Raw genomic sequence first — 24,360 nt, forward strand, 5'->3', positions numbered from 1 at the left:
GTTACGTTACGAAGCAGCACACACCTATTCCTGTAAGTCAATATAAATGGAACAAGGATCATTCCATCATTTACATAGGGGATCCATAGAGGAATCAGTAGTAAGATCTACATTGTATATACATTTATTACCCATCCCATGGATAGATGCACCTTCACACACAACATGGAACAATTTTACCTCAACTAAAATATTTTAATTTTCCTATTCTTTCAGCAAAAACAATGACTTCATAGATACAAACAACAAGATGAGACTTTTTATTTGACTCACGTTGCGGGGAGCTCGAAATTGAATGCATCTTGAATGTTAAATCTTAATCAGATTGAAACAAAAATGAGAAAAATAAATTAAAATAAAGACAGATTTTCATATCTCTCCAGTTATTGTGTCCCTTATCTGATGGATGCTTTTATATTAGGAAGAAGTGGGAACCTTCCTGGTGGGAAAGTATATGAGCATATCTATGTTGTGTGGCCACCTTTCTGCCATATGATGAATGCCAAGGCTCTCCCTACTATGAGCCTAGGGATGTAGTTTTACCATCAGAGAAGAGAGTTACAGGTACTGGTATATTGCAGGAACTTATCATGTATATACAATCACTGTGTGTCTTCATGGAGTTAGTTTTAGGTGCCTGGGGTGGGGTGCTTTAATGTATAGATGTTGTCACAACTAGACTGGTATAATTGTCTCCACTCTCTATGTTGGATAACCATCACCTGCTGGAGGACATTGATCTTATTAGATATGGGAGTTAAAGGGTTTTGCCCATGAAAGAAAGCTCTCACATTTTAATCCCCTAGTGATGTTTACACAATAAAGATCATTTTTAACCCCCTTATTTTTTTTTACTCAGATTTTTTGCTGTTTTAGCTCCTATCACTCAGTGATGGCCAGTGTAAGATTCCAGAGTATGGAAAGGGACTCGCTAAGCAGACACTTCATGATTCCTCTAGTACTATGAGATGTTGTGTGCTTACAATGTGCTTTGATTATCAGGGTACAGGTTTATCTACACTTTTATTTAGCTTCTGAACATTTTACTAGCATCTGGCAAAACTACGTCAGGTCCGACCTAGCGTAAATTTGCGCAAAAAAAACCTGTGAAACCTGTCCCGTGCTCGCTTACTCTGCCGGACGGCCGCTATACCTCTCCATGCCACCTACATGCTCACCTACATGTCATTCTTTCACTGCTTCTATGCAAGAAAACTGGCATAGAAGCAGTAATAAATTCCCCTCTACATGTCTGTTGCCAGTCTCTGCAAGATGCTACTTGCCGGTAGGAAGTGCCTGTGTCTGTAGTGTGTCTGAACTGGTCTTATAATGCAGGGGGAGTGGCAGGAGGCAGAGAGTACTGCTGTGTGCAGATAAGAGAAGCTATTCAAGAGAAGAGTCCAACCATAATAAGAAGATTTACGGTCAGATCCATGGACAACCAAATTTTAGAGCGGGGGTTTTGGTACTTCCGCATGGCAGTCTACACTGATGTAGTTGTATGGGCAACTTTCAGCATATATTTTTACAGATACTGATCCTGCATCAATATTAAATCAGGGTGATCTAATAGTCCACACCTTCAATAGCTGCTTGATCACTGTCAGTGGTTACAATGCCTCGGCAAAGTACCACTTTCACTTCCCAATCCTGTTACATCACCTACATTGGCCCCATGGCCTAGTTCCTGTGAATGGGGCTGAGGTGCAATACTAAGAACAGCCACTGTGCAATGTATGGCATCATATGTGGTCTACAGTAAAGAGATGGCAGTGTTCTGATGAATTGGACCTCCACCAATCGGATATATAGATCACCTATACCAGTGATGGCGAACCTTTTAGGAACCGAGTGCCGAAACTACAAGCAGATGTTACATATTTTTCACAAAGTGCCAAATTAAAGTAACGTACAGGTTTCAAATGTATTAGCATCCTAACACAAATACAGTAGAAAGAAGGAGCAATTTGGATTATTATTGTTTCCCTCTACGGTTCCCTTAACAGGATGAATCACAGGTCTGGAAAATGGACTACAATGATAATCTAGCTATGTCCAAACCTCCTAGCTCCTCCTGCACTTCAAGTCACTTTATAATTACGTTGAACGTGGCATGTCCTGGGCTGCTCTTGATTGCAGGAGGAAGTCTTGAGTCCTGAATGGTGGCTAGGTGTTGGCCTGGGTGCCCACAGAGAGGGCTCCGAGTGCCACCTCTGGCACCCGTGCCATAGGTTCGCCACCACTGACCTATACTATGGAATGGTCATCAGTATCTCTGTCCTCAGAAATCTGAAATGTTGTTATATCTTTGACTGTAAGATGAACCATTTGTTCTTTGTACTGAACCACCTTCTCAGAAGACTGTAGAAGAGTAGAACAGGAAGGTTTGCAAGTGGCCCCATCAGAATATTCGAGTTTCCTTGTTGCAGCGGAGATCCTCACACATTAGATATAAATTGCATTTTCTGTTTCTTGTACAATATCTGTCACATGGGGTTGGTAGATAGATTTCACTTTAGTGCAGCCTGGGGAGAGCAGTGCAGTAAGGAAGCCTTCTCTATAATAAGATTAACTACTTCACTGCCACAATAAAGATCTCATATAGGCAAGTGCATGCTGCATGCCTATTCTCTGTGTCTATCCTGATTATTTTTGTCTGGATTACTATTGACCCTATTACTATTATACTATAAGGTCTTATGCTTAACCTACTCACTTTTGGGACTTTACATTTTTCCCCAAAATTTATGACATACCTTAGGAGGGTATCCAATCCGCGTTTTGCAATCTTAGGTCGCTGGAAACAATGGATACAATTTTCCTTGGAAGAGGACCCTCACCAATCTAATATTTCTGTAATTTGATGTGGCTGTGCCAAGATGTTTAAAGTGGAAAAAGGATCCCATCTGCTAGTGAGGGGTATCCATTAGCTTGCAGGTGATACAAGTTAGACCACTCTTCTACTCTCTGCCTACCAGGGGCTACTACAAATACATTTGTGCAATACAAATAAGAAACATTCTTTGTTCAGCACTGGTTACCCCCCCCCCCCCCTCCGCACTATATAGACTTTAGGAGCTCAGTCAGTTTGTTAGTGTTTATTATATTCTATGTAGCATTACATTAAATTGATTTTTATTGGTAAACTACAACTTAAAGGGGTTTTCCCACCAAACAAGTTGCTAATCAGTTAAGGATCACCACAGATCATAAGAACGCAGGGGACGATGGGGTCCAAGGTACCGCCGTCAGACCCCTCATACCTCCCTTAGACAAATTAAGCAGGAGGAGGCGCATGTCCGCATCGCTCAGCAATCTCCATCAGCTTCATAGAGATGAATGGAGCGGAACGGACATGTGCGGCCACCTCCTCCATTCATCTTGGGGAGCGTTCTTGTGCTCTCTGGGCGTGTCATCACTGAGACCCCCACCGATCTGCAAGTTAGGTCCTATCCTGTGGATAGGGCTTAACTTATTTTGTGGGAAAACCCCTTAAAAATTAATTTCACCCCTACAAAGCTCCACCACTGCTTTATAGAGGTAAATATTTACATTGCAGCCATACCTTTACTAAAGTGATCAAAAGTTTCCTTTGTTCTAAAACTTAATTTTATCTTTAAGTAAATGGGAGGTGTTACCAAAGCCCCTCTATGGCTAGCTGCAGCAATTCTATTACTTCCTTCTCCATCTCACTCCTCCTGCTGTCTGCTAAGCACTGTGCAAAGCTGTAGCAGCAGTGAGTAGAAGACAGCAAGGAATAGGGTAGCGCACATGCGCAGGAGGTCCCTAGAGCTGGATGATGTCATCCGAGAGAAGAGTCGGAGGAGGCCCAAGGGATGTGATCCCAGAGTCTCTCTGGGCTCTAGTAAGGCCTCCAATGCACTTCTGCCTCATTTAAAAAGATAAAATTTAGGTATATAAATACATATCACTATCCATACAGAAAGGGAAGGTGAGAAGATTTACTAAACCGCAATTAGTGGAAGATGTAGCACAATCTCATCCACAGTGTCCATTATCGCCTTTCAAACGGAAAACTGGCAGTGTCTTTTTGTTTTTAACTTTCTTCTACTCTTGCGCCTTACTTTATGAAGTGTCGCTGCCACAATGTTAATTTTTTACGACATTCTAGACTTTTTTTTAGCACAAAATTGTGGCACCACTTTTGAATCAAAGTTTTCTGGCGCTTATATTTTCCGACTCGTTTTCTGGCACAATTTGTGGGGCAAAATTAGAGTGGCTAAAAACAAGTTGTAAACCTTTTAGTCCGTGCACCAATACATTAAATGCCCCTATTGGTGTCTACATGTAAAATTGAGATAAATAGGTGCACAGTAAGTGGAGTTATGCAGTTGGCAATCACCTTATGCAATAACCCCAATTTTGCACATAAAATGGCAAGTGAAATCCTGCTTATAAGGTGACACAAAGCGACTTCTTATGACACAAACTCTATGGGGGAGATTGATCAGAAGTGTCTGAGGTAAAACTGTTCTAGTTGCCCATGTAAACCAATCAGAGCACAGCTTCAATTTTATAATCTGCTATGGGAAAAGCTGGGCTCTGATTGGTTGCTGTGGGCACCTAGAACAGTTCTATTCTAAGGAATTTATGATAAATCTCCCCCTATAAGCTCAGCTAAAGTCTATTCACAAAGTCTATTTAGAGTGCCTGTAATATCGAACATGCCCCTAATAGAAGTTACTGTGCATCCTAATATCCAAGTGACACATTACTCCCTTCAATGCCCTGTTCTCTTTTTCCAAACAGCTGGAAGCGTGGTTAATTTGGTCCTTCTGTTAATTACTGTAATCTTTTGCTAATCCGATAATGTGCACAAGACTCAGAGTGTGCGACACAGCATGGCGTGTGGGTAAAGCTGCGAAGACTTCTTATTCTATTCCACAGACCTGGAATAATCCCATCTCTACACTGTTCCAAATCTCCTTCTATCATTTGATTATCTGTCCGAGATCTTGTTCAGGACACGTAGTAGTTATTCATTTTATTTGCAGCCTTTTCCTTCTTTGCTTATCGGTAAACGGGCAAAATATATTTTATACTGCAATAGCATAAAATAACATGCAGTAGCCCATATTTATTACGTTTTGTGGCAGTTTTCTGTCTGATTAACGCACAAACTGCTTGCATAAAGTGTCTGCGCCTGTTTTGTGTTGCGGCTGCACTGTGTCCAACAATACTGAAAAATTGGCACCAAAAGGGACATGTTACTGCTAAGTAGCACCGTGCGCCACATTTATTGCTGACGTGCGCTACAATTCTGCATTATGAACACAGTGCACCAAAAATCAAATGGCACACATTTCCAGAGCATTATTTTTGATAAATATGGGCCAGTATAGCAATGAGACATCAAAAAAATCTTTTTTTTACAAAAAGTGTAATGACAGCTGCAAACCTCTAACACCTTTCATGACGTGACGTATATGTACATCACACGTCGGTTAAGGCTGCATGGGGCTAAGCCCGCGCCATACACAGCGGGTAAAAGCTGCATTATGCATGTCAATTTGAATAAAAAGTGATCAAAGTTCATACAGTCCTGAAAATGGTAGAAATTTAAATCACAGCTCATCCGGCAAAAAAAATTACACCTTACAGAGGTCTGTACACTGCCCCACAGTACCCATTGCCGTCTATGGGGGACGTATATCGGTCGTATATACGTCAACCGTATATACGTCCCCCATGCGGCAGTGTGAATATAGCCTAACACAGATTTTTTAAAAACATTGCCATCACTGGAGGGGCATTTATTATTGGCTTTCTGACAGTTTTTTGTGGATTTTTTGGTAGATCTTGCTCCGCCTTGTGCACCATATTTATGAAGTGTTGGTTCCACAATATTTCTCCTTTGCCGACACTAATGCCTTTTTTTTTGGTTGCTCAATTAGGAAATTTCAACACTTTTCCTGTGCTTATAGGTTCCCAACACATTTTTTGCCACATTTTTTGGTGCACAATTAGACAAATTAAGACTGCTCTACCAAGTCAGTTTAGAACCTTTTCGGCCGTGCGCCTAATCATGAAGCCCATGCACCAAAATCTAAGATCCCAGTCTAAATTCCTGTAAAATTCACGCGCCAAAATAACAGATCCTGCAACACTATTAATGAATGCCCCCGGATGTCTTTTGTTTACATAGAAAAAGTATTAGATCTTTGAGTTCAAAAAAATAAAGTGGGAAACAAAAATTCACTTTTTTCCTATACTACCTATGGTACAATGAACCAAAAAACAAAGATTCCACCACATTGCAATCATGAAAGAATTAAAAGATTCAATTTTATTTTGTTTTACATATATCAAAAAGACATGAGTACACTTAGACATATTCTCAGGGGGTCATAACCCTGGCTAAACACGGCAGGGGTATGGATAAAACCATGTATAATTGTATTATTCAAGTGAAATGTCATACATTAAAGTGTTGTATGGGAAGGACCAGGAAAATTGTCCTAATACTGCAATTATCAGTGAAAAATGAAATATGAAGACTGAGTATATCAGACCTTACCCATAAGTAGAGAAGCCCCACGCCGACAACGACGTACGTTTCAGCCGTCAAGCCTTCATCTGGGGGTGATGAAAAGGCTGACCCGGTGGCAGTATATAAGATATGTCCTAGCCAATCAAAAAGGTACCTACCATGTGTCGTTCATTATGTGATTAAAAAACGCCGTCACTGATTTTGGCGCATGCGCACGGGTTAGGGTCCGGCAGCCGAAAACCGGAAGTGCCGCATGGGTCCGAGATCTCGCGAGCACGGAGGGTTTCCATGGTCGCGAGATGCCGGCCCTGTTGCGGCCATTCCGGTCCGCTGAGTGCGCATGTGCGGGCGGAGCGTTGGCCGGACCGGAATGGCCGCAACAGGGCCGGCATCTCGCGACCATGGAAACCCTCCGTGCTCGCGAGATCTCGGACCCATGCGGCACTTCCGGTTTTCGGCTGCCGGACCCTAACCCCTGCCGTGTTTAGCCAGGGTTATGACCCCCTGAGCATATGTCTAAGTGTATTCATGTCTTTTTGATATATGTAAAACAAAATAAAATTGAATCTTTTAATTCTTTCATGATTGCAATGTGGTGGAATCTTTGTTTTTTGGTTCATTGATTGTTCGTCTTTTCCACACTATATACAATTCTTTGCATTTGTGGCAACCTTTTGCAGGAGATATAATTGTTGGGTTACCTATGGTACAACCACACTTGTCAGTAGCGATGTACTCTTGTAACTTTTTGACTAGCTCAGTTCTTTGAGTGATGGTGTTTCTGTATTATTCAGTGGTTATACGGCAGTTTGTATGGTATTTCTTCTCATTACCAGTTGGACCATATGGATAACCAATAAAACATATAAAACATACACTTCTTGCCTTCCATCCTCATGTGACCATATGCAGTTGTTTTGTTTCCACATCATGATGACATACTGGTAGCAGTATTATTTCAGGAACGTCATTTCCAGAAGTACCACATTTCTGATGCTGAATTGCCCTCCTCATGATTGCAGCATCAGACACGTGGCACTTCTGGTTAGGGCGACCAGCACGGTTCAGTTGATAAAAATGATGGTTTGACTTAGGGTGAGTATGGTCAAAACAAGTCTTCTGTCATATGCAAGTCTTAAGTCTTATGGAGGATGGTAGTTGCCCATGGTCCCGTCCAATTGGCTGTAGGTGAGGAGGACTGCATTACCTTTGGGTTTGCTCCTTCATAAGAAGTTGACAGTTCAAGATTGAGAGTTAATAGATAACCCCAAACTAATCTGATCCTGCCAAATCTCAGGCCCTTGAACAGTCACATCCGCTGCTTAAGATTTGTATACTTTTCCATCTTATTTTGCATAAATTACAAACAGTCTCTGATTATTGTAATATAATGTTATTAAGGAACATAGAAATAACCCCACACAGGCAGGTGTCATAAAAAATTAGTTTTATTACACTAAAAGTTGTATTGGTTTACTGGCTGTATAGTTTGAGAGCAAGAAATCCAATCAAATAGTACAATAACCAGAGCACAGGGGCCAATCAGAGCAAGCTAAGCTGCTGAGGGAGGAGAAAGCAGAAGCCTGAACCAATCATGACCCAGTAAGACTGTAGGGACCTGTAGACCAGCACCATAAAAACTGAGGCTGTTGACCCGGGGATTTGCCATGCCCCCAAAATAAACTGATATTTAACGACAAGGACCATCAAATTGTTGTGGGTATGTGGGTAGGCCACAGCATTTATTTTTTTTGGAAAAAAACTTAGTTAATAAATAACAAAACATTTAAAGTGCAAAACAGTTGAAAACAAGAAAAAACAATTCTTCGTAGAAAAAACCTTCGCCCGAAATGTCGGCTGCTGGACGGCAGACGTCATGTGGGGGCCTTCCTTTTGCCTACGGGCATGTGAAACTCCGCCAATGCTGTGACATCTGTAAAGACAGAGAAAACAGCCAGAAACCGGAATGCCGAGAAAAAATGAAAAGAAATATAACCTGAGGGCAGGGTGGGTGGGTGACTTCTCGCCGCATGGTCCAGGCAGATAGAAAGAGGACCGCCCCACGTGCCCCCAATGCTTTTAAAACCACGGGGTGGGCTCTGCAAGCCGGCCCCCCACCTCCTTTAGTAACTGCCCAAAAAAGAGGGGCCAATCGCCTCCTTCTGCATCCTTTAAAAATGAAATAAAATCCCCCTACAGTCCCCCGCCCCTTCTCTATTTGATTTGGGGCTAGTGATGTCCCCCACAGCCCCCCAGTAATGTGCTCCCCCGTCACAATGTATACTTAAAAACACTAACAGCTCCATGCTTCAGTACTGTTGGGTCCAGAGTACACAAATAGAGGTGAGAGTTTGCAAGAGAAAATTGACAGCTCTCTCATTGTCTGATGTTAACCTGATGCTCTCCAGAACTTCCAGCCAAGTTTTGATGAAGCTGCCCCCGATCCCTATAACTAGTTACGGTGAATTCGCAAATTCCAATGTAAGGTTTTAAAACTTATAACTTGACTTATCATCAAGAGAATTCCTAGGGTTGGACACTGTAGGATCTGTGAGTACTCAATGTTGCTCTTGGTGGGACCAGTTCAGGGCGGTAAACTACCTGACAGATTCCCTCTAATACAAATCCATCAGAAATCCATGTCCTGTCCAGCAGGGTCCATGTAATTGACCCTACTTTAGTTTGAACCTTATCGATCAGAAAACTACTACTATAGTATTTTGGGAATGAGAGTAATTTATGGGTCTTCCCTTTTGAAAACAAATTCTGATATTATATTTGGTTCATTTGAGGGAAGAAAAGATCGGGCAGGACAACATTCAACATTTTTCAACAAGTTTTTATTCTCAAGAAAAGCCGCAGCCACATGTCTAATGGTTGTGCAAGCATGCATGTTTGTCTGTGTGTATATGAGCTTAGAGGTTCATTGGGAATAGATGGTATTAAAATGTATTGGCAGTCATTCTTGGTGGTCACAAGTGCCAGGCCTTACGATCAGGAGATGATCACTATGTCTTTCACTCTTAAAACAAGCCCTTTCCTTGAAGAAAAACCATGTAGATTTCTTGACCACTTTAAAGGGGTTGGTCACTGTTACAAAGCTTTACAAGGGTAAGTACAATACTCTAATAGGGTCACTCCTATAGTACTTACCCTGGTAAAGTTACTGTAAAGCAGCTGAGACCATGTCCTGCTGCCTTCTGGCAGATGGAGGGGGCTGTACAGTGATTAATGTCTGCAACTACTGGTTTCCAGTGGATGGAGGGGTCTGTGTAGTCATAGGGGTATGCACACCTCCCTCCATCATAGCCACTATCATAGCAGAAGGTAATGTGGATGTCCATTGCACGCCCGCCAACCACTGCTATGGGAATGGTTATAATGGAGTAATGGTATAATGGAGTTGCAGTAATCACCGCAAGGGCCCCTTTTTCCGTCCGAACCCAGCAGGACACAGGATGTCACAGGAAGTCATGCTGCAAGCTTAGTCACCTGACTTGTCAACCCTGGAGGCTTTTAACAAAGGCTTTTTACCAGGGTAAGCACTACATGGGTGACCCTAATAGGGTCTTGTACTTACCCTTGTAAAGTTTTTATAATAGTGTCCATCCCCTTTAAATTCAGTTATTTTCAGCAAATTTCTAAATTGAGATAGGATTATATATTATACCTGAATCTGATCATTATAAATTACAATGAAAGTAAATTTCCACATGTGTTCCACTATTTCCTGGGCTTTTTCTCACAGCCCGATCAGACAACTGATTCAATCGGTGATTCATTCGTCTTCGCAGGGCAGATATAGATAATTAATGTTAATGATGTTTTTTCACATCCTCATCAGAAATTTGGGGGCCTTTAATCGATGATAATGGAATGCAAAGCTATCGGTCCTCCTGAGAGTTGCCGCCGTAGCAAAGCTGGAATATTTATCAGCTCTGTATACATTTCCACAGTCTCTGTGCTAATGACGGGTGAAGACAGTGGTGCCCGGGGCGGCGGGCGCTCAGCCTCCCGTGTATGTTCCCTCTATTGTGCAGGAAGCCAGAGACCTCTCAAGAAACTGCAGGAAAGCTGATCAGTAAATGTTTAAATCACCCATGAAAACTTCACAGCCGTTCCCGGTGGCTGTATCCAGAAAGCAAAGACAGCTGGGTGCTTGGGATTTACATGAAGAATCCAACACTCTTTTTGCATTAAGGAGGCTGCTTAAGCCATAGATGTGAATTCTGGGTAATTTTAAGGAAATTAGGCAAATGACCTCAATATCTGACCAGAAATGTTTTATGTTATAGGGAACCCGTCCTCAGGATATGACATCCTGATGACAGGTCCCAATAGCCATTTTAATAAAGATTCTAATAATGTTTTTATAGTCTTGCTGCCCCTTTCTTGTAACTAATAATAGTATATCAAAATGTATCTGGTTCTCTGCCAGTAAGTTTGAGCGAGTAATGGGGGTGTCAGCTGCAATGGACCGAGTACCTGTCATATGGAGTCCTCCCCCCAGCTCCTCACTCATCGCCCTCCGTCCTCTTCCCTCCCCCATGCCTACATGGCCAACAGTCCATGATCCATAGGATTGATGCGTTCTTTAGGTGAGACAAGATTAGAGTAGCATTTTTCCCATTAATACTCCCTCTATCAACCAATTCCTGGTGACTTCAATATCGAAATAAGTATATTGAGACTTCCTTGAGTAATGAGAACATTCACTTCTGTAATTTCCCCATTTAATCGAGATGTCCCCAGATGAGAGTTCTGAGGGGGGCAGCTTTGTTGAATAAAACTTAGGATAACATCTGAGACTCGAGTAAAAGCTAAACTGTTTACTATTTTGGGCTTGTTCTGAAATGGCTGTCATCTTTTACAACTCATCTTGGGAAATCTGAGGTAGGACATATTTGTAGTAAGACATCGATTTACCTCCTTCTAGTTCCATCACATAAAGGATGGATAGTAAAATGTGTGAAGGAAGCAGTTGGCTGTAGCAGTCGAGGCCGTGTTCTCTCCAGATAGTTGCTATGTCCTTGCCTCTATAGCCTCCAGAGGTCCATTCATCTTCTGAGACTGGTGGTGGGTGGAAATGACTGCATATTTATAGCAATACAATATATGGTACCGCACCGTATTCTGCCAATACATCTATGTCTCCAGGGTCAAATTTGGTTCTTGGAATGTGTTTTATTTGATTCATGAATTTCTAATAGTTCTTACACAAAATTTTATTGAATGTAGAAGCCCTCATAGAATTGACACGTGAAGAAAAAAACGTTTAAAGCAAAGCAGAAAGCCCTTGAATTCATACAGAAATACAATATATAAAGCCTATCACCACTAGACATGATATGGTGTGATATGTTGGAAAATGTCTAGATTTTAAGACACACTAGGCCAGTGATGGCGAACCTTTTGGAGACAGAGTGCCGAAACTTCAACCAAAACCCACTTATATGTAACATAGTGCCAACATGACAATTTACGCAGTAACTTATTTATCCCTGCGCTATCACAGATTTCAATCGTATTGGCGTCCTGAGTTCACCAATATAATAGAAATATGGATTGTAGCTTCCCTCCAGGGCTCCCTGAAAAGATACAGTCCGGGTTCCCGTGGCAGGAGCTCCAAAAATACTCTCTCTCTTTCCACACCTTCTCGTTCCTCCTGCAGCCAAGGATGTCACTTTAAACTGCAGCATTGGACTGCAGGAGGAAACCTTGAGTCCTGTATGGCAAACTCTGTGTTGGGGTAAAGGCCTGAGTGTCAACAGAAAGGGCTCTGAGTGCCACCTCTGGCACCCGTGCTATAGGTTTGCCACCACTGCACTAGGCCAAGGTTGTCTACAAGCAGGGGCACCAGGGGCCGCCACTACAGTGCTCACTAAAAAGGGGGAAAGGACTGGTAGGGATAAACGCTGACTTGGGCCCCTGGGAGATAGGGGGTGTGGTCATTGTAATGTTTAACCCTTCCCAACAAGGGGATGGATAGAGGAGGAGGTAATTTGTCTTGTGGTGATGGCGGCGCCCAAAGACATGACTCTCACACTTTATACTTGAACTTTAACTGCAGGGACACCAACCACCTTGGTGAGCTATTCTCCTCAATGTGCTCCGCCCAGACACAGCACTTTGCTAGCTGTGCTGAATCACTCTGCCTCTGCTTGGCTCCACTGAGCACTCTGCAGCACTCATCACAGAAAATCGCTCACTGACTTCTAACTCCTCCTTTCTTCATCCCGTTATCCGCCTGTGCTGCTCTCTCACTTTGGTAAGCTGGCCCCCTTCTTTATTAAACAATATAACAATTAAAAGGTACATACACAATACATTGCTATGCATTAGAGTTTATGTTTAGGGTATACTAGTTGCACAGGTAGCGGTCACTCACATCCCTGTAGAGCCCGTGTGCAGATTGAACACGGGCTCTACTGGAGTCCAGTTATGTTTCATCTCATCTTGGTGAAGATCTGAAAAAAGAAATACATCTCAAGAAGGTTTCAACAAAAATGATTGAAAACCATTTTAAAAGGAACTACTATTTATGGTTTCCTTGACTTCTGCCTGTTCTCTGATGATTCTCTTGCCTAATGTTTTTGTACCTTGCTGCCATCTTGGTTCTGACCCAGTTTGATCAACTTTTTTGTTATCTCTCTGTGTTTACAGGCAGTCCCCAGGTTACATAGAAGATTTTTCAGTCGGATGTCCTTAAGTAGGGGACCACTTTATTTGTTTTCTGTATCTATTTGGGTTCATTACTGTTGCTATACACAGTGCATTCAAGGACAGTCAAGGACAGAGGTTTCTGGGTCATAGCTCACATTGCTTCACACGACAGTTTTTTTAAAAAAATGCGGCGGTTTTTCCGAATCCGTCGGGTTTTCGTTCGGCCACGTCCCCGATTTCTGGTGCGTGCATGCCGGCGCCAATGCGCCACAATCCCATCGCGTGCACCACAATCCCGGGGCAATGCAGGGAAAATCGGCGCAAATCGGAAATATTCGGGTAACACGTCGGGAAAACGCGAATCGGGCCCTTTGTAAATGACCCCCAATATGTCTTTTGAATTTTGAGCATGGAAAAACAAAAAAAGTGCTGTTTCCTGAAAGCCATTTTAAGCTGCGACCTAAAGGTGTTAATGTAATGTATATCAACCTTGAATGTACAGAACCATGGAATAGATGGTGCTCTAAACATTTAGAATAATGCTGATGAAAAATAATTACTGCACCTGTTGCACTTCTGCCGGTATCTTACATGTGATAAATTTATCATAGTGAATGATGCTGGATGGTACATGTAGTGCATCTTTAGATTACCCCTGTCTGGCTGACATTACCCCTTGACAAAGGCATTGTGCCGAAACACGCATCGGGGTGTCATCTGAGAGGACACAGGCTCCCAGAACTTTAAGTTTTTGCACATGGCATTTTAATGTTTATGCAATTGTCCTGTCCAGGCTACGTCCCCTATAAGGGACTGGGGGGATATTTATCATACGCTGGTGCTCGTGCGCCAGCGTATGATCGCCCCGCCGCTGCAAATTCGCAGCCCGATACATCAAGAGGCTCCCGTCCGGCCGCACCCCCCGCTTGGTCGGCCGCGCCCCCCCTTCACTCCCCTTCACGCCCCACTGGCGTGAAGGTGGCGGATTGGGGAAAATAATCGCAAAAGCTAGCAATAAGCTAGCATTTGCAATTATTTCAGGGCCTCTGCGCCACTGGCGGTGCGCAGAGGTCCTGATAAATATCCCCCACGATGTATAATTATTGTATTTGCACTTTACTCTTTGCCTTTGATATGACAAATACTCATTGAATGTAACATTCTAGTAGCCCATCATTTTGCATTAATCAAAATAATGCACATCTTTTGGATTACTCATGCTCCTCTGATGTTAATGTGTCTCTCCAGTACAGTCTACTCATTATTTATATGGCTTTTCCCATTTTAATGCTATATTGAATAAAATGTGTGTATCTGCTCTGAAGCAGTACTGAAGTCTGGCTTTCTTTTGTATGTTTTTGCATCTTTAGATTGTCTAGTCTAAGTTTGTCCCACCTTTAGCACTATAGCTTTAGTGCAGAGTCACCACAATCTACCTACCTGAACTGCTATGTAAGGCTTTGTCCACAAATGTCACCCATTCCTTTGTTTTATTTCCCCATCTTCTCCTTTGATGCCAGAAATTAACTTAAGGTAAATCTACCATTTGTTTTCATGCATAATGAACCAAACATACCTTGAGAATGCTGTAACCACACTGATGCAGAAACATATCTTGTTTAACCCCTTACCGACAGTCATGGGTCGACTGCAGGTGAATGGAGAGGGCTCACGGTCTGAGCCCTCTCCATAGCCAGTAAGACTTTGCTGCATATTGCAGCAAATACTTACCAGTAACAACCGCAACCGGTGCTAGCATAGATCAAAGATGTCGGCGGCTTCAAAAAGATGACGGCGCAATTGTTTATTGAGAAAAAACAAAACCAAAAACCAGATATGTTTCTGCATCAGTGTAGCTACAGCATTCTCAAGGTATGTTTGGTTCACAATACATAAAAGCAAATACATAAAAATGTTAATGATGTTCTAGTTGCCCGTGGAAACCAATCAGAGATCAGCTTTAATTTTATAAACAGCTGTGGGGAAATGAAAGCTGAGATCTGATTCGTTTCCATGAGCAACTAGAACATTTCTGCCCTCAGACACTTTTGTCTGATCACATCTAATCTCCCTGAGTTTATTTAAACAGCTCTGAGATGGGAGGATTAACCCCTTTATTTTCAGCTTGAATAAAGTGCCCATAGCATACTAGAGCCAGGGAGAGAGCAGCAAGGGTTACCACTCACTCACAGCTTTGTAAACAACAGAAGAGAGGAGAGAGAGACCTGTCTTCACTCCTGTAGACAGATAACAACGTAGGAGTAACTAAGGGGCCTATTGTAGTCTGTTTCTTTACAAACTAGGGAGAATTTCTTAATAAGGTGTGATAGAAAGATTTTCAAAAAAACTCACCCCCACACAATATCAAACATCATCTGAAATGAGGGTTACTCTTGAAGCCATCACCCCTAGTATCTGGGGTATGAATTATTAAGCTCATGGTCCATTGCACATGGTGTCCACAGCGTATGAAGTGAAGCCTTGTGTACTGATCATTGTCTTGTTACCATAGGGAGCATGACAGAAATATTATCCATTACACATATTTGTTGTATGGTGTTTGTAGGCAGCATCCTTTGGCAGCTCTGTGTGTACCTTGTGTATCGTTAGCTGTTGGCACACAATGATGTGTTGATGTGGGCGCCATTTCCACATAGTTGGACACACCACCATTAAATCATCCAATCCTGTTTTTTTGGCTCTTAAAAAAAAAATTCAATTTCTAAATTGTTTATCTCTTGCAATAACATATTGTCAATGCATCCAACAGATTGGGACCTGCCTTGTGTCTGCCGGGTAGAAAATAAGACTGTATATTTATCAGAAGTGTCTGCTCGGATGTGTGTCGCCCCTTCCAGTAACATAATCAGTCAGTAAAAGCTCTTAGAGGTTGCCACACAAGCAGCGTCTGAAGTCGCTTGCCAACTCAAGGAATGTGCTGGACACATGGATTTATACTCAATTACTGTGATGTTATTGTCTGTGTATGACTACTCACTGTGTAAACAATGTGCAATGGGTGTAATACGTGGATCAATGGGGTAAATGTTTCTCAGAACTCTGATATCACAGAAGTTTTGGTTGGCGAAGGTAGGTATTTGATGGTGGTCTTAGTACTCAGATGCCTTCTGATATAAACTATGGAAGTGAAATGGCAGATACATTGTAATCCTTAGTAAAGACCATCAAGATTTTATAAGTTGACTTTCAAATCTTTGTCCTCAGTTCATGTCCTCCGGTCACGAGGAGTCCAATATAAATTATAAATTCAGTGCTAGAACTTGTGAAAAATCCAGATCTGAAGAATATAATCGCGGTCCAGCCAGGTTCCCGACATCAATTAGCTTTATTTGGGTTACATCATAACCAATCCGTAGAAGCAAGTATAAGCGTCAACGCGTTTCGAGCCGAACGCCCGCTCTTAATTATGACATACATATATCCAGATATCCAAGATCTCCCCTTGATTTCATTGGAATTACATCCTGTTGTTTATACAAAGCAAATTTTCTGCTGCAGTTTCTCTTAGGTTACGGTGTCAGGGTGCGTTCACGCGTTCAGGTTTTCCGATGCAGTTTTTGTCCAAACCAGGAATGAGGTGAAAAAATAGGTGGAACCGCTTCACTCACTGATATGTCACCCATTATGATTTGCACCTTCTTCCGGCTTCAGAACAGAATCTGAAAAACTGAACGTGTGAACGGACCCTCATGGTAAGATTACACACTGCAGTCCGATGGCAATTTTGACTGTACTTTTTGTGAAATTGTGGCAAAAATGATTCAACCCTCTTATACTTCTATATATACATCTACGCAATGTGCACTATTCATAAAAGTCTATGATATTGTGCATATGTATCATCTTAGAAACATCATCCTTTTACCTGCTGATATATTGTCTTCTCTATAGGTACCAGGTGTCTGTGTTTTGCCTCATCTACGTGCTGCCTTTGCTGGTAATAGGGTGTGCGTACACCTTCATTGGCATGACTCTTTGGGCCAGTGAGATCCCTGGAGATTCATCAGACCGATACCATGAGCAGGTGGTTGCCAAACGCAAGGTAAGCAATACAGTAACGCTGACGACACACATGGTCACCGCAATACAGACATCAACCAGATAGCCATATGTTCCACTGCTGCTTTCAATTAACCCCTTTTTAATGTTCATGTGGTTTTCAGTTTCGTGATGCTTAAGATTTTGTAAAAAAAAATGTATAAATATAAACTAAAGCTTTTTTTGCCACCAAAAGTTTAACTAAACTTTTAGCAAAATTTGCATAAATCAAAAGGTGCAGAAGATGATATTAAACTCTGCTATAAACTTTATTAAAGCTCCTGTTCCTGTGTCCTACTTCTTCCCCTTTTTTCTTCTTTATTTAAGCAATTTTTGTAAATCTGCCTTTACTCCTATTCTCAAACTGACACCTGATAAACTTTCTTATGACTTAAAGGAGTTGTCCACTTTCAGACACTATACTGGAATATTGTAAAACTTTTCATTACACAAACAGTATCAATTATTTGCTGAAAGTGGACAGCCCCTTTATCTCCTTACAGAGGTGAATCATTGATTGAAATAGGCCAGGTAAGAGTTAATAATTAACCTTCAGTCCTTATCTGTCTGAGATGTATGGGCCTGGTAAGGCTTTTAAATACACTGCTCAATACAGGAGAAAGAAGAAGCAGAAAAAGGAACAGAGAAGATTTGTTTTCTTCTTTTATTACAAAGTTAATTATTATCATCTTCACTATTCATTATTCAATATTCATATAAATAATGTTTCATGGTTTAGTTACGCTTTAAATACACATTTGCTTAAAGCAGGCGTCCCCAAACTTTTTACATAGGGGGCCGTTCACTCCCCCCTCAGACCGTTGGAGGGCCGGACTAAAGTTTAAAAATAAATAGCGGTACATGTGACCGCATCCATAATACACTGGTACCCCCCCTCAATTAATTATTTAATATACTGCACCCCCTTGTGAACTATTTTATATATTGACCCAATTAATTAATTGGGCTAATTAATTATTAAATAAGCTGGGACCCCTCTTCATTAATTATTGAATATGCCTCCCCCCATTAATTACTAGACTGCCCCTCATAATTATTTCCTATGCTGCCCCCCACCATTAATTGTTTCCTATGCTGCCCCTCATAATTAATTATTTCCTATGCTGCCCCTCATAATTAATTATTTCCTATGCTGCCCCTCATAATTAATTATTTCCTATGCTGCCCCCCACTATTAATTGTTTCCTATGCTGCCCCTCATAATTAATTATTTCCTATACTGCCCCTCATAATTAATTATTTCCTATGCTGCCCCTCATAATTAATTATTTCCTATGCTGCCCCTCATAATTAATTATTTCCTATGCTGCCCCTCATAATTAATTATTTCCTATGCTGCCCCCCACTATTAATTGTTTCCTATGCTGCCCCTCATAATTAATTATTTCCTATACTGCCCCTCATAATTAATTATTTCCTATGCTGCCCCTCATAATTAATTATTTCCTATGCTGCCCCTCATAATTAATTATTTCCTATGCTGCCCCTCATAATTAATTATTTCCTATGCTGCCCCTCATAATTAATTATTTCCTATACTGCCCCTCATAATTAATTATTTCCTATACTGCCCCTCATAATTAATTATTTCCTATGCTGCCCCTCATAATTAATTATTTCCTATACTGCCCCTCATAATTAATTATTTCCTATACTGCCCTTCACCATTGTTTCCTATGCTGCCCCTCATAATTAATTATTTCCTATACTGCCCCTCATAATTAATTATTTCCTATGCTGCCCCTCATAATTAATTATTTCCTATGCTGCCCCTCATAATTAATTATTTCCTATGCTGCCCCCCACCATTAATTGTTTCCTATGCTGCCCCTCATAATTAATTATTTCCTATGCTGCCCCTCATAATTATTTCCTATGCTGCCTCCCACCATTAATTGTTTCCTATGCTGCCCCTCATAATTAATTATTTCCTATCCTGCCCCTCATAATTATTTCCTATGCTGCCCCTCATAATTAATTATTTCCTATGCTGCCCCTCATAATTAATTATTTTCTATGCTGCCCCTCATAATTAATTATTTCCTATGCTGCCCCTCATAATTAATTATTTCCTATGCTGCCCCTCATAATTAATTATTTCCTAAGCTGCCCCTCATAACTAACTATTGGCCCCCGGCCACCACAATCTTTTTACTGCCCTTTTTGATAAAAAAATTAAAAACCCTGTACTCACCTAAGTCTTCTATCTTGTTGCCGCGTCCGGGCAGGAAGGGGTGCGCGGCCGCGTGATGACGTCATCGCGCAGCCGCGCAGCCTAGTTCATGGAGCGATGTGCGCCGGGGTTGTCTTCCGGCCACATCGCTCCAGTAATAGTGCTCGAGCGGCCGTTTCCGGCTGCACCGAGCACTATACAGTGACGGGCAGGAGCCTCCTGTCCGGACGGACGGAGGCTCCTGCCCGACTGTGGAACGCCGTGGGGGCCCGGCATTGGCGCGGCAAGCATCGGGGGCCAGATCAAAACGGTCTGCGGGCCGTATGTGGCCCGCGGGCCGTAGTTTGGGGAACCCTGGCTTAAAGGAAATCTACCACCAGGATTAAGGATTGTAAACTAAACAGACTTACATACTGATGTGTGCCCCTCTGGCATGATCTGCTCTTCACTTTGTTTTTTATGCCCTGGTTTTCACAAAAACCATATGCTGTGTATGGGAGACATCAAAACTACTGTAGTCTCCACTCACCAGCTCAGGTAGAAGTGAGAATTGATAGACAGAACCTGTAAAGTGTAAAACTGGTAACACAATTCATATATTGACCAGAAATTGTCTTACGCCTTATGAATACACATGAAAAGTCATGTAGGCTTATCCGGTAACAACTGCTTTGTTCTATGATCCGCAGGTAGTGAAGATGATGATTGTGGTGGTTTGCACATTTGCAGTTTGCTGGCTGCCGTATCATATCTACTTCCTGCTGCAAACCCTCAGCCACACAAACCAGAAGTTCTACCAGCAACTCTACCTGGCCATTATGTGGCTCGCCATGAGCTCCACCATGTACAACCCCATCATCTATTGTTGTCTGAATGACAGGTGGGTGTAGTCTATATCTTATCGATGTATTGTATAGTATTAGAATTTCTATATAATGGGCTAAACATCAGGTCCATGCACATAAGTGTGAAGATGGTTTCATTGGTGAATTTTGGTTTCACTGTATGGAGAAATATTTATTTAACATTTTTCCACCTTATTTTTGGTGGACCTCTCGCATGGTTAATGGATCGGCTGTTCCAGAGGTCCCAAAGAAGTGAATGAAGCACATGTGGATCACTTGCATCTGCGCTCCACTCAGTGGGGGTCATTTACTAAGGACCCGATTCGCGTTTTCCCGACGTGTTACCCGAATATTTCCGATTTGCGCAGATTTTCCCTGTATTACCCCAGGATTTTGGCGCACGCAATCGGATTGTGGCACATCGGCGCTGGCATGCACGCGACGGAAATCGGGGGGCGTGGCCGAACGAAAACCCAACGGATTCCGAAAAACCGCTGCATTTAAAAAAAAAAAAAAAAGGGTCGCGGGACTCGCGCTTACCTTCACTAGGAATAGGCCGGTGTAGATCAGTGCATTCCGGCGGGCCTCGGGGAACATCAGCGCAGCAGCGCCACCTGGTGGACGTCGGAGGAACTGCCTTAGTGAATCCCGGCCAGACCCGAATCCACCGCAGAGAACACGCCGCTGGATCGCGAATGGACCGGGTAAGTAAATCTGCCCCAGTATGTTAGTTATATACATAAGCAAAACTTTCCAGGATAGCCATATAAAGGGACCAAATATGATGTTAACAGTTCCATTATACCCAGGGGTGTAACTAGGAGAGGCTGGGCCCCATAACAGTCGTCTACGTGGAACCCCCTTTAAAAAAATATGCATCTTTGTGTACACACAAATGTGAGTTACAATCACACACATTTATACCCTCATATATATATACACACACGTGTATACTTATATACACATACATACAGCATATACACACCACATGCACACAGACAGCATATATATACATGTAGTATACAAAACTCACATATACATATAGAATATAAACACATACATACAGTACCATATAGAGATATATTGCAGCATATACCCACTTATACATTACATATGCACAGATACAGCAAATACATACAGTACTGTATAGACACATATTGCAGCATATACACACTTATACATCACATATACACACAAACAGCACATACACACATACATACAGTACTGTATAGACACATATTGCAGTGTATACACACATACATCACATACATACAGTACTGTATAGACACATATTGCACATATTGCATATACATCACATATACACACATACAGCACATACACACAGTACTGTATAGACACATATTGCAGCGTATACACACTTATACATCACACATACACACATACAGCACATACACACATACATACTGTACCATATATAGCCATATAGCATATATACACATCAAACACACAGCATATAGACATCCAATACCCCAGATACCAGGGCCCACTGACACTGCGGGCCCCGTAGTGGCTGCTATGGCTAATACCACTGTAGTTACGCCCCTGACTATGCCATAGGATTGAATGGTAAAAGCAGACATAACCCTAAGAGTGGTGCTGTTTCTGTAGGTGAATCTAATATAATACTACAACATTAGGAGGCATAATAAAGACAATTTAAGTAGAAGGGACTCATAAAAAACATAGGGAACATATAGCATGTAGCGGGGAATAAATGTTAGACAATTTATCATCAGTCTCAGCACAATACTGGCCTGGTCTATAGAGGGAGCAGATAGCCGTTATATGGTAAGGTAATAAATAACAGAGATGGTATTACATGGGCATTTTATATGCCATATAAACTATTTCTTTGTAAGTCCAGGGATATAAAAAAGTAATTGGTCCTGCCAGGTACCTGCCATAGAGAAAATGCATTTTGCTTTGTGCCATCCATTACTGCAGGCCACAATGATGTTTTGTTACAGGAGCAGTTGTTCTCACATTATCGTTTCTGTAAAACTTCAGGCCCATTCTGAAAGTCATTTTCTAACCTGATACCTACCCCAGGTTTTCATTTTCCTTTTCAATGCAACCAATGTTCCCTGGGTATTGTCAAATCAACACGGAAATAAAACTCCTTTTGTCTTTGCAATTTTCACTTTATAGATAAAACTTTTTGATGTATTGTAAGGCTTCTTGTAGTGATGGTCTGGGCTACAGCTAAGTTACACAAAGCTCTTGTCGATTAGGGTCCCAAATGTCCCTATATGAGTTAAAGGGACTACAGGCAGTCCCCGGGTTACATACAAGATAGGGTCTGGAGGTTTGTTCTTAAGTTGAATTTGTATGTAAGTCGAAACTGTATATTTTATAATTGAAGTTCTAGACACATTTTTTTCTTTTGTCCCAATGACAATTTAAGTTTCAAAATTTTTGCTGTAATTGGACCAAGGATTATCAATAAAGCTTCATTACAAACACCTTACAGATGATCATTGCAGTCTGGGACTAAAGTAAAGCATCCAGAGAGCTTTACCAGAGGTCACAGTGGGCGGAGGGGTCCGTCTGTAACTATGGGTTGTCTGTAAGTCGGGTGTCCTTAAGTAGGGGACCGCCTGTATGTCACTAGATTTTAACCCATTAAACTGCTACCGCCCTCATGAAGGGTATGAAATGTCCTTTCTAGAATTCCCTCTTTGTATATAAAAATTCACCTCCAAAGTCATGTGAAAATGGGGAGACTTTGCCTGAGATGAGTCAACTTTAGAGGCTGCAGGTTGCCTCTATCTTCCCTTCTACAGAATCTAGGATCTAATATTTAAGAACCATCAAAGATGGTTAACGGAATAATCTTAAACTGCTTCTTTATCTAAAGGTCAAATTTCCAGCTACTGTATAGATAGAGGCATCTAAAGTGACACTCCCTCTGTAGCCTCTAAAATGGACTTATCTCAGATAAAATATGACTGCTCATTTTCTCATGGAAGTCATTTTTTTAATAGGTAAATGGGCAAGATTTCTCATGAGAGAAAGAGAGAGCATTCTAGAAAGGACATTTCATGCATAATGGATCTTAAGTTTAATGGAGTAAAATCTGGTGAATGGGTTTTCTGTGCAAAAAATATTGATGAAATATCCAAATATCCTTAATGTCAGATTAGTAGGGGAACAACACCCAGCACCCACACCCCCAGCTGATAAAGAGAGAATAGAACAGGACACAGACAGTGCTGTTCTCAGTGCAGTGGTCAATCCAGGTTACTGCAGATCGGTTAACGTTCACTACATAAAGATCAGGACTGTCTTGAATAAGAGAAAAAGGTATTAAGATCCAATGTTGCAATCCAGTAATTGCTTCTTCCCTAGTGTGGACCTATAACTGGTCCAGTCCCATGGCTATAAGTTGCATGAATGAAGATAAAAGCTTCTGGCACTGGCTTCGGTGAATGACTCTAATTAATAGTTAAAAATCAAAAATCTTTATTCTTGTATGAAAAAGTACATGTTCATCATGATGAAAAAATGGCATAAAGTCGACGCGTTTCGAGCCGTAGACATCAGCTCTTAATCATAATGAGTCATTCACCAAAGCCAGTGCCGGAAATTTCCACCTTCATTCAAACAACTTTCAGCGCTGTCTGCTTCCTTTTCCATTCTCTGTGTATCAGTTAGGGGTATTCTCGTCTGGGCATTCACATCCAATTTCATTAAACTGCCATATATATACATTTTTTCAATTAGATTCTATTAAAAATTAATGTTCCTATATGAAGATAATTTCTCATAAATGTAGTCATATGGTCCCTTAGCAACAAGACTGTGTCCTTGGATACAACCACCTCTGCTGGAGGGATTGCACAGAGACACAAAAGGTTTTTGTATATGAAATGTCCGGGAGTTACTGCAGGTCCTACAGCCATCCTGTGGTAATGATGGCTGAAGCGAGGAGGTCAGGTAGGGCTCAATAGCGCATGTCTGGTCACCGCTGCCAAAATGTGGTGTGTGAGGTGGTCGTATCCGAGGAAGCCATCTCGTTTCTAAGGGACAACATGGTTACATTTATGAGAAATTATCTTCACACAGGA

General features: G+C 41.6%; 1 protein-coding gene across 3 annotated transcripts in view; it reads left to right on the forward strand.

The window, feature by feature from the left end:
- LOC140127768 (substance-P receptor) overlaps positions 1 to 24,360 on the forward strand; it is a 140,110-nt gene that overhangs the window by 101,576 nt on the left and 14,174 nt on the right. For all 3 annotated transcript variants that reach the window (XM_072148838.1, XM_072148837.1, XM_072148836.1), the window contains exons 3-4: positions 17,087 to 17,237; positions 20,117 to 20,307. In XM_072148838.1, the coding sequence (XP_072004939.1) occupies positions 17,087 to 17,237; positions 20,117 to 20,307 (342 nt within the window). The remainder of the gene's footprint in view (positions 1 to 17,086; positions 17,238 to 20,116; positions 20,308 to 24,360) is intronic.

Source organism: Engystomops pustulosus, chromosome 4, assembly GCF_040894005.1.
Source record: "Engystomops pustulosus chromosome 4, aEngPut4.maternal, whole genome shotgun sequence".
NCBI lineage: Eukaryota > Metazoa > Chordata > Amphibia > Anura > Leptodactylidae > Engystomops > Engystomops pustulosus.